The 12,119-nt window shown below is 46.9% G+C and overlaps 1 protein-coding gene across 1 annotated transcript; it reads left to right on the top strand.

The window, feature by feature from the left end:
* Positions 1–1,313: 1,313 nt before the first annotated feature.
* Positions 1,314–2,006, top strand: LOC121270803 (basic phospholipase A2 Sms-N6-like). Its single transcript, XM_041176239.1, has one exon. The coding sequence runs from the start codon at positions 1,314–1,316 to the stop codon at positions 1,869–1,871; it is 558 nt and encodes a 185-aa protein (XP_041032173.1). The 3' UTR covers positions 1,872–2,006.
* Positions 2,007–12,119: the final 10,113 nt, after the last annotated feature.

The raw sequence follows: 12,119 nt of genomic DNA, 5'->3' as shown, positions 1-12,119 counted from the left end.
TGCTGTGACTATTATTCTATCATCGTTTCCCCAATTGCCCCCCCCCCCCCCAAAAAGAATCTCAAAATGGAATCATCCCTGTACTCTGCATATTTTCTCCAAACTGCTTTTGCTGATTCTCTCTCACACACACTCCCCTTCACGTGCACTCACACACATTGACCCAGATCTTCCAGATCGGAGACCGGACTTACCCAGGTAGATACGCTACTTGGACCCCTCGGAAGCCCCAACCACTGATTCCTTGGGAATTGCCTGGGAAGTTTGAACTTCTGAGGGGCAGTTCCCCTGCTCCTTGGAACCCCCCCCCAAAAAAAGTCTCTAACTCTGAGTTGGAGTCAGAGACTCTGTTCAGACGGCTGAATAATTACCCAGGAAACGTTAGACAAATTAAAACCTAATCCAACTCCTGGGTAACTGCAGACCTGACTCCCCCCTCCCGCCTTCAACTAACCTTCCTGACTTCCCCCCCGCCCCGGCCCCCTGACCCCCACCACTCGACATGAACTGATGGTGATTACCACTCCTTGGAGGATTCGGGCCTCTGACATTTCCCTTCCTCCTTTGCTCATTCACCTCTTCTTTTCCTGTCTCTCACACTCACCGTGTCACTGTCGTCTTTCTACCTCCTTCCAAAAGCTTTCTGGCAGTTCTCTCTTCCCCACTAACAGCTCTGCCTCATTTCTAACAGCTCTCTTTGTATCTCCCACTGTCCGCCTCGACATCTTGATTCCTTTCATGTTCTCAATCCGTTTGCCTCTCGTACGCTGAGTTCCCCTCTCTCCTGTACTCTCTGACTGTCTCCTCAAACAGCACCTTCTGCCCCGTCTCCCATGCTCTCCCTGGCTGTCCCTTATAATTGTTCTTTCTTCTCTCCTACTCGCTCTGATTTCCTCTCTAACAGTTTTCTCTCTGTCTGTCTGTCTGTCTGTCTCTCTCTCTATGAAGAAGTCCTTCTCTGCTTGTCTGACTCAGATCTCTCCCTCCCTCTGACAATTGTCCCCATCTTCTTATTCTGTTCTAGAACCCCTTCTATTTTGTATGTACACCAGCTCAACTGCCCCTCACCTTTCCCATTATGAGAAGAGCAGGGAAAAAAAACACCTCTTGGGAAATGTTCCCGTGCCTGCTCTGGCTTGGTGCCCCGTTATAAGTGCACCAATAAGCTGGCATGGGGAATGTTGCTTAATTGCAGGGTTCCCCTTGGCAGCAGAGAGACAGAGAGAGAGAGCTTGGCGCTGGGTAAACAGGCTGGTGACCCCCCCACCCACCCACCCACTATCTGCGGTCGAGAAACCACAGCAGCGGATTCAATGGGTCGTGCGAGGCGGTCACTACTCTTGCGCCTCTTCCTGCTTCTTCAGCTGATGCCTCTACCCCACTGCCGGGATCTGCCGGCGGACGATGGCAGCCCCCGCCGTCATCGTGTGTCGAGGAGGAGCGTGCTGGACATTGCGTTTGTCCTGTGGTGCTACAGGAGCCGCTATCAGTTCTCCATTTACAGCGTGAACGGCTACGGCTGCTACTGCGGGAAAGGGGGTGATGGAGTGCCCCTGGATGACTTCGACAGCTGCTGCTTCAATCACGACTGTTGCTACGAGGTGACCCTCCTGGCCTCCTGCGCCAAGGGCACTAACGTGTACTTCAAGCCTAATTACTCCCTGTGCAAGCTGGGCAGGGCCGAGTGCCCCGAGGGTCTGGACCCCTGCTCCAGTGACCTCTGCCTCTGCGACAAGCAGTTTGGCGAGTGCCTGACCATTGCCACATTTCGGGACCAGTACTCCAACTATCAGCAGAAGTTCTGCACTGAGCCCAAGCGGAAATGTCCCCAAGAGGAGAAGATTGACATGGAGGGAGAAACCAGAAGATAGAACAGGGACCTCACTGATCTCCATTGGAAATGATAATCTCTGTTGCTGTTTTACAATTACATTTTTCTTAAAATGTGCAAACTTTATCACTGGGGGTTTTTGCCTTGAAATTTACTGCCGCCCCGAATAGAATGGGCTCTTGCAATGGGAAGGGAGGAGTGAGCAGGGCGAGCACAGGCTCCAACATTGACAGGTGATCCCACCCTTCACCCTAGGCTGGGCTGGTCAATGGAGCCCCTCAGATTTGGGGGGAGGGGAGGGGGTGGGGGGGGGGGGCGGCTCATCTTTGAATCAGGGTTCCAGTACCGTCCAAGTGAGATGCTAAAGTGATGTCCCCCACCCCGGGTCTGTCCCCCCACCCACCCTCCTCGGGAGAAAAAGGGTGTTCCCGGATTTTGTGTGGAAAAAGGTGCTTCCTGACATCACCCCTTGAATGGCCTAAGGGTCAATTGTGAAGGAAGATGTTGGAGTCTGGGAAACTAAGCCGCAGTGGTCAACTTGTCCCGCATCCCACTCGGGTGGACACCGCTGGCATTCAAGTCCTATTAACAGGACGGAGCAGAATGGGGCAGGGTCACCTAAACTAGTGCTCATGGGTTCAGAGACCCTCATTCGAAAGGCAGCCGGCATCATATTCCACCCACTGGACCGCTTTTGGCCGTGTGGATTTGTCACGGTTGCTACGGAGAACATAGCAACACATTAACAAGGTAGCAACGCAGCCTTGGAGAGCCACATAGCAACAGCTCGGGGAGTGAGGCAGCAGATAGCAACACCAGCAAACCTGCTGTAAGCTTGGCAGCCCAGAATCCGCCTGCTCAAACAGGTTGCAGCTGAGATTTTTTTTTAAATGAATCCTACCCACTGCTGTCAGAAGCCAGCTCATTAAAACCCTGCATGTGAAATGGAAACTGGGCAGAGGCAAAAGGTTAACCCATTTACTGCCCCCACCCACCCCCACCCCGAGTGGGTGCCAGGGCACAGGACTGGGCACTATGCAAGTTGCAGTCCGTTCTGCTGTGTTTCCTTAGCGTTGAAGAGCTATCACCTTTTACTATCATTTTCATCTCAGGTTTTCTTAGTGTGCCTTTCCTTACAGGAACAGGGGACTGGGGAGTGGTTTACAATATATAATGTTATTTCTAGTCACCAATCTTCTCCCTCAATCTCTCCAGTCACCCACCCAACCCCTTAAATAGTGAGGTGTGGGTCTGTCTTCAATTTGTTTTTAAAATTGTGCACAGTGTTAGCAAAGAAGGTGTTAACACGCCACCTGAATGGTGACGTTATTTTACCTTTTTAATTTACTTGGGCTGAAACCTTTTCATTAAAAGCAGCTTCTCACAAACACATCAGGGTGTTTGCTAGCAAACAGGGCACAGCACCATCCAACTGAGATGCTGCGACAAACTATATATCAGATACACCATGTGTACAGAACTTCATTGTAGCTCATATTCACACAACAAACTTTCCAATCCAAATTAAAATGTGTATATATGTATGACTCTGATTCTGCTGCACATATCTTTCCCAGTCAGTAGAACTTAGGGGGGGGGGGGGGGGGGGGGGCGGGTGGGCAGGAGAACAGCTGTTCAGAAGATGAAGTGGGCTTGGTTAGTGATATATTGTCTGTTTCTTCCTCTCCTGTTGGTCCTCGTTCTCTCCCCAGTGTCTGTCTCTTTCTGTCCTTTCTCCTCTCGCTCCATTCCTGGTAACCAATGTGGCTTACTCTTCTTTTATCCTCATAATCTCACTCCTTCCTCTGGCTCCTCCACTTACCCTCATGGTCTCTCCAGCCTTTGACTGTGACTCACTACAAGGTTGTGCTTTCAACCGTTCACTCTGCAGTTTATTTGCCAGTAATTCATCTGACGCCTAACATGTAATCAGATATCTAGGGCTACGGTGGTGCATTGTTTACGTTACTGAACTAAGAACCCAATGAGTGAAAGCTGCAATCCCATCATGGCAGTTGGATTAACTAAATTCAGCTTAAAAACACTGGAGTTTAAATGTTGGCACCAGTAATGTTGGAATACAAAGGGTTTCATTCATGTCTCCAGAATCAGAACTTGCTGTCCCTGCCCAGCCTGATTCACAGGTAACCCCAATCCCACTGGCCTCTGGAGTTACTCAGGCCACTCAGTTACATTAAATCAGGACAACAACAAATATATAAAAACACAATCCACTGTTATACACAGTGAGATTTAAAATAATCACCAGTTTTATCACAGGGTGATTTATATCTCATCGACTATGCTCCAGTTCATTTTTTATATTATTTTTAAACTATTCCTAAACTGCAATTGCATCATTCTCTACACTCTCCCTCTCCGTATTTGTAGCTGTTTTGAAATCAAGATTCATGCTATGTTAAAGGTGCTATATAAATGCAAGTTGTTGTTTTTGTTTGTGGGAGCTTGCTGCATGCAAATTGGCTGCTCCATTTCCTACATTGCAATGATGGATGCACTTAATTGCCTGCTAAACTCTTTAGGACTCCCGAGGTCATGAAAGGTGGCAGGGGAGAAAAAGAGAAGAAAATTGCCTAAGTTTTAGCTATTTTAATTAGCGAGTGGTGAACGTGTGACAGGGGGTTTCCCTGTCCTCTCCTACATTCTCTTCCACTCTGCGTGTGTCCTGCATCATATCGGTCATGGTGCTTTTTAATAAAAAGCTATCTTTGAGATTCATAATAATTGTAAATAAACAATTACTTACAAACTCAGAGCCCCCTGTTTTCTCGCTGTAAAACTACAAGCAAACAAGATAACATAAACAAGATAGCCAATAATCCAACTTACATTCACTTTTTCTTACCATCACTTTTGCTGTTCCACTTCTGCAATAGTCACCCCTCCAACATCAACTCCAGCCCAAAACGCTGAAGACCAGGAAGTACAGCAACACAGCTAGGCTCAGCCTCTGTCTCAGCGGATATCTCATTCAACTCCCTCGGTACCATGGCACACCTGCAGTGAAACCTCACCCACATCTGAATTGTTGACCATTGTTAACACCAGGGAATTCAGGAGACACCCAGTGTGGTGAGAATGTGGAAGTGCAATGTGGAATAGCTGAGGCAAATAGTACAGGTGCAATTAAGGGGAAGCAAAAAAAAAGAGAAAAGGAAAAGAAGGATATGGTGAAAGAGTGAGATGAAGAGAGGTGGGAGGAAGCTTTAGAGGAGCATAAACACCAGCATGGACCAGTTGGGCCAAATGGCCTGTTTCTGTGCTTTAGACTTGATGCAGCTCCCAGACAGTGCAACAAGGACAATCCCCCTCTGCATGAGACTGTGAACGATCAACAATGATGGAACCGCAACATGACTTCAAAACAGTGGAGTTGGGTGTCATAGAAGAGGAAGCAGCTCGATTAGGGTCGGATTCCATAACAATACAATCCTGGATGTTTGATCACATGGCCTCCAGCCATCCTGCAATTGGTTACCTGGCTCTCCCAAACTTAAGATACCCTGCCTTCCAACACCGATTGGATAACAAACAGGCTCATAGTCCCATGATTCTTGATGCCAAACAGCCATGTCTAATATTTGTTTTAAATAACTACGTCCAGAGTACTGTGTGCAGTTTTGGTCACCTTACTTAAGGATGGACATAATGGAATTTGAGGCAGTTCACTGGGCCGATCCCTTGGGATGAAAGATTTGTCTTAAGAGGAAAGGTTGAGCAGGGTGGGCCTTTCCTCATTGGAGTTTAGAAGAATGAGAGGCAGTCTTATTGAAACATATAAGATCCTGAGGGGCCTGACAGGGTGGATGCTGAGGGAACGTTTCCTCTCCGGGAGGGGGGAGGGCAGGACATCTAGAACTAGGGTGCACGGTTTAAAAATAATGGGTCTCCAATTTAGGACAGAGATGAGGAGGGATTTCTTTCTCTCAGAGGGTCATTAGTGTTTGGAATGTTCTTCCTCTGTGAGGCTGGATTATTGAATATATTTAAGGCTGGGTTAGACAGATCTTTGATCAGCAAGGGAATCAAGGGTTGTGGGGGGCAGTGGAGTTAAGGCCACAATCAGATCAGCTTTGACCTTATTGACTAGCAGAGCAGGCGCAAGGAGCCAAAAATAGCCTACTTCTGCTCCGAATTCTTATGTTCTTATCAACATCAAGGGCAGAGTTTTACAGGTTGGCGAGTGGGGGCGGGGCCCGCTCACTGACATGAGGCCATTGACAGAGTCAATTCAGTAATTAAAGGACCTGCCTGTCCAACCTTAAGGTTGTTGGGTCGGCCAGGAGCCCCGGCGGGGAATAGAAAAAATGTGAAAACTCATCCAAAGGCGGGATGAAGTTTCATGTAGGCTTTAAAAAATTTTAATAAAGATTTTGTAAAAATTATGGACATGTCCCAACTCATGTGACATTGTCACATGAAGGGACATGTAAGAGAAATTTTATTTTTCTGTTTTTGTCTTCATTACATTTAGAGCCGATCTCCCTGAGGCTGCACTTAGCCTCAGGGAGATGAACGTGCTCTTTCATGCGCATGCATGAAAGAGTGCACTCTCGATTTTGGGATTCCCCCCACCCCCAGCCGCTCAGGGAGCGCATAGCGCATCTGTGCGGACATCATGCTGGGCAGGCCTTAATTGGCCCACCCACATAAAATGGCGCCGCAGCCCCAATCGGGGGCACTGATCAGAAGCGCACCCATACGCGCCCGCCCTTCAACTCTTCCCCCCACCACCAACGGGGAGAAAATTCAGCCCCAAGTGTTCAAAGAGAATGAAGAACTTTCTTTTTTCTTCCTTAAGTTGCTCACAGCACATCCCTGGAGATATCTTGAGATCCTAGGATGAGCCAAGGTGTGTTGGCAACCCTGAGAATGCCTCTCCAGGTGGAGAGTTCAGGATTCTGGGGCCTGGTTTTCAGAGTAGGTCAATGGCAGGGCCTCACCACCCAGGAGAGTTACCCTGCGGGGTTGTTCCCCGGAGATCAACATGGGGCAGCCGGTCTTGGTAGCGCTCTCTCTCTCTCTGATACAGAAGGGTGTGGGCTCAAGGCATACTCCAGGACTTGAACACAGAAATCCAGGCTGACAGTTCAGTGCAGAACTAACTGAGTGCTGCACTGTGAGAGGTGGCCATTTTTTTGAATGGGACATTAAAAAGTGAGGCCCCGTCTACTCTGCAAGCGGACATAAAAGATCCCAAGGCACTATTTCAAAAAAGAGGAGAGTTATCCCTGGAGTCCTGGTCAATATTTATCCCAGTTTTCAAATCCCTCATGGCCTTGCCCCTCCCTTTCTCTGTAATCTCCTCCAAAATACAACCCTCCAAGATATCTGGGATCCTCTAATTCTAGCCTCTTGGGCATCCCCAATTTTAATTGCTCCACCACTGGTGTCCTTCACCATCACTGAAGCAGATTGTCTGGTCATTAGCTTATTGCTGTTTGTTGGATCTTGCTGAGTGAAAACTGGCTGTCGCATTTCGCACATTACAACAGTGACCACATTTCAAAAGGCGTAAAGCGCTTTGGGGTGTCCCAAGGTCATAAAAGACACCATATAAATGCAAGCCTTCCTTTTTTTGCTTTTAGAGGACAGGATCCTGTCCCTCCCACATTGGCTGTAGAGAATCATAAATAAGATTTATTTTTTCTCTCTCAAAGCCCTAACCATTTGTTTGTTGAAATTTGACAATGGCTGCAGTCTACGCGCACTCTCAAAAGAATGAGAATATCAACTGAAAGTTTTGATTAAGGACAACTCTTGAGGCTTAAAACCTAATTGAGTTTATCCTAAAGAATTGGGAATGGTGCGGCACATCAAAAAGCTCAACGGCTGTTAGAATCAATCCCTTGAGCGAGGAGGATATGATAGCACTGCCTGGCTAAAGATGAAAAGACATTAAATTCTGCGAGCAGCAGTCTGATCTGAAGACTGCTCAGGGACAAATTACTGACAGAAATCACAGAAGCTTGGTGCCTGATATCAGTGTGACAGCCAAATACAATCCCATCAAATCCACCCCCCCCAACCCCCCACCACCAGCCCCCCCCCCCCCCCCCCCCCCCACCCCACACACCCCCCCCCCCCCCCCCCCCCCCCCACACCCACCCACACAAACACTTTGGCACCTGGAGTCTGGGGGCAAGGCAGGGGAAGGGGGAAGTGAAACAGAGAGGGAGAGAGAGTGGATGTCAGTGACAAAATGAGTGAGAGCATGAGAGGGAGAGAGGTTGATTACAGCTGCTACACAGAACTTATTGCACAGAAACTGGCCATTCAGCCCAATTGGTCCCTCTACTGTTTATGCCCCAAATGAACCTCCTCCCATCCAGAGACTTCATCTAAGTCCATCAGCATATCTTTCTATTCCTTTCTCCCCCATGCATTTATCCAGCTTCCTCTTAAGTGCATCTACATGATTCGCGGCTACCACTCCCTATGGTAGTGAGTTCCACATCCTCACCACGCTCCAGGTAAAGCAGTTTATCCTGAATTCCCTATCAGATTTATTAGTGATTATTTTGTATTTATGGCCCCCTCATTTGGATTCTCCTAGAAGAGGAAACAGCTCTGCTTCAAACTTATCATTTTCATAATTTGAATACATCTATTAGACATTCTAACCTTCTCTTTTCTTGATTACAATGTGACATGGCCCCTCAACTTGCTCCTGTGTAAGACACGAACCAATTTATCGAAAGCTCAGATCAATGTCATATTATGTCAGCTTGTCAAAATATTTGATTAAGTCACATTGCCATGCTGCAGTGTCACTTTGATAACAAGAGTTTAATCCTGCAGCCTCTCCCTTGCTCACGTTCCTTAACTTATCTGCAACACTGGGAGGAACAGCTTTCCAGTGAGATGGCCTGACCGGAATTGCGTTGTGTGAATGAGGCTATTATCATTCTTGGGTATTGCTGTGTGTGTGTGTGTGTATGTACAGAGATAAGGAAGGGAGTCATAGTAATGGGGCACTTTAACCAAACTAATAGTAATTCCTCCCAACAACAACTCGTATTTATACAGTGCCTTTAACATAACGAAACATCCCAAGGCACTTCACAGGAGGATTATAAACTAAAGACACCGGGCCAAGAGGAGATACTGCCACCACCTCTCAAGGGCAGTTAGTGATGGGCAATAAATACTGGCCTAGCCAGCGACTCCCACATCCCACGGAAGAATAATTTTTTAAAAATTAGGTCAGATGACCACAAACCTGATCAAAGAATTAGCTTTAAAGAAGTGTCTTCAAGAAGGAAAGCCAGATAATGAGGCCAAGAGGCATAGGGAAGGAATTCCAGGGCTTGGGACCTAGGCAGCTGAAGGCACGGCCACCATTTGTGGAACGATTATAATGGGAAATGCGCAAGAGGCCAGAATTAGAGGAGAGCAGATATTTCGGAGGGGTGTGGGGTTGAAGGAGATTAAAGAGATGGGGAGGGACAACGGCAGGGAAGGATTTGAAAACAACATTGAGAATTTTAAAATCAAGACATTGCTGGGAGCCAATGTAACTCAGCAAGCACAGAGGTGATAGGGGAACAGGACTTACTGCAAGTTAAGAGAAGTGATATATAATGTGTATTTTAGCACCCAGGGCTGGGATTGAGGGGGGGGGGGGGGTGGGGGGGGAGGTTGGTGGTTGGTGGGTGCTAATATTCAGATAGCACATTGGAAATGGGCAGTGACATAGGACAGCACATACCTTGATGACCCAATCAGGCATGATCTGGGACAAACGAGGCTCAGGTAACTACTTAAAAAAGACAATAAGGGGAAGAAGTTAAACAGATTAACACGGGGAGGGGTATATTTTTGAGCATACAAGGTTCCCACAAGTGCTGCCCTATGTGAGTCTTTGCAGCATTTCAGCTCTGACTCTTCAGTATAGCACACCAGCCCCCTCTCCTGGCAGGACACTCATGCTGCAGCTGAAACATCTGGCCAGCTGCATGCAAATATATCCTTTGAGGCTGGTTGTTGGTTTCATTGAACTCCTGCAGCTTATACCTCACATCTACAACTGTCCATCAAGGATTCCCCATATTTAAAAAAAAACAAGATTTTATTTTTATGCAGCCTTAGATAACCTCAGGTCCCCAAAGTGCTTTAAATCCAGTGAAATTAAAAAGTGTTCGGACAAGTTATATCCTCATCAGGAGTATTTAATACTTTTCCCACTCTCTCCTAAGGTTGGAAATTAGAAAGCCAAAGTATGACGAATGCGTACGTGTAATTCGCATGTCTGGAGCAGTCAAGGTTATTGTCAAATGCCCCACTTCATCATATGGTGGTAGATGCAACGAGACCATCGTTCCTCCTGTGATCTTATAAGTATTAACCCTTTTCAGTTTGGGGGGGGGGGGGGGGGGGGGGGGGCAGGGCCGGGCAGGGAGGGGAGGGTTTTCCCCATGAAATCCAGCAGTGCCCCTGCAGAGCCCAAAGTGTTAAAAGGAGATGAGGTAATAAAGGGAGGACCAGGGACTCAGTGGCCCAGGATCGGGAAGAGTAACGTGCTGCTTTTGACTTCTTAAAAATCATACAAAAGATTTGCCTGGAGCATTTCCAGGGCAGCCTCCCTTAGTCCCATTAAACACGGCTCGTTTAGCTGCTTTTCGATTCTGTCCCAGGGGTTTCTCTCCAGCTCTCTCTTTCCAATTTACCTTAACACTCTGGGCCCTGTTCTTCATAACATGTCTTTTATGTGGAACATTGGCTGGGATATTTCCCACCAGTAAACCTTTGCACCAATGTAGTTTCTGCCAGAGTAATTCAGATGGAGCAGGAGTAGCTCAGAGAGGGGGTGAGGGTGGTGTGGAAGAGTGTCCTTTTGCAAACACTTCTTGAAAGCCCAAATCTGCAACATCTACTTTGCTTGAATGTTGAGAATTTCAGCAAATAATTTAATTAGTCAAACCAAAAAAGACTGGCATTTATCTAGTGCCTTCCACGAACTTAAGACAGCCAAGGAAATGCTTTTGGAAGGGTAGTCAGTGTTGTAACGTAGGAAAGCCAACAGGCAATTTGTGCACGGCAAATCCCCCAAGCAGCAATGTGATAATGAGATCATTCCTTTTTACTGATGTTGGTGAGAAATAAATATTGACCAGGGCAACAGTGAGAACTCCCCTGCTCTTCCGGAAATAGTGCCACCCGAGGGCAGGAAGGGTCTTGGTTTAATGTCTCATTTGAAAGAGATAGAGAGGAGAGAATGGGGACCAACAGAAGATGATGAAACAGACACTGGGAAGAAACTCCATTAATTGCACTGGGTGTCCAACGGGACCGAACAAACAGGAATTGTACCTTCAATGTTACTTCTTCAGTCCATTGTGTATTCGGCCCAAGTTCAGCCATTCCATCCGAATGCCATGTATGGACCTTCCTGTCAGTTTTGTTACTCTTCTTACTCTTCACACATTCTAGTAAGTTACCCTCGAGTCATTCCGAGTCCATTCTGCACTTCAGTTTGGTGTTTTGTATGATCAATTAAAAGGCAACACAACACAAACTGTGCTTCAGCTTTTATTGAGACAGCATCCTCATCCACTCTCAAAAGTAAACATTAGCTTGCCCTATTCAACATGAGCAAGGCTGGGAGGAGCACACAGAAGTTTGTGACCATCCCTAGGAGCATAATTCATCTGAAGATACTGTGTACAAACAGGACGCTGTTGTTAGGTGAAGCTTTGAAGGAGGCCCAAAGGTGAGGTATTAAGGAAAAGCAACAGGGAGAGGATGCTTCCATTTACACAATTCTCTCTCTAGCAGTACAGCAAGCTTCTAGGGAATTTAATCTACCTTGAAGATATCATTCATGTCAACAAATTCTCCTACCCTTTTCCCAAGCCTTTGCATTAGCATCCCACTACTGGAGCCTGTGGAAGGTATTAAACTCAATATCTCACGGGAAACATTTAACACAACTGGTTGGGAATGGAGGGGGATTAAACCAGGTTGTGTCTGACAAATAGTGTTACTACTCTGCCCCAAAAGAGAGAAAAATATCAAGCCTTGTACAATAGCCTCCCAAATGGATTCAAAGATTCATCCCCAAAGGGCATAGTTTCTTTCACTCTTCCAGAATCTATAAGGTCTTAATTTCAAAGTCAAAAGTAGTTTGGTCCATTAATGATTCAGCCACACTAAGGTACAGCTGAAACACAATTGGCTGAAGGAGCTTCGTTAGTACTTACACCAAGTCCAACTAAGATAGATTGGGGTAAAAGAGGTTGACAAGTTAGAGGCTGTCTGAACACCT

This window comes from Carcharodon carcharias, chromosome 28 (genome assembly GCF_017639515.1).
Source record: "Carcharodon carcharias isolate sCarCar2 chromosome 28, sCarCar2.pri, whole genome shotgun sequence".
In the NCBI taxonomy this organism is placed as follows: Eukaryota; Metazoa; Chordata; class Chondrichthyes; order Lamniformes; family Lamnidae; genus Carcharodon; species Carcharodon carcharias.
This window is presented reverse-complemented; position numbering and strand designations above follow the sequence as displayed.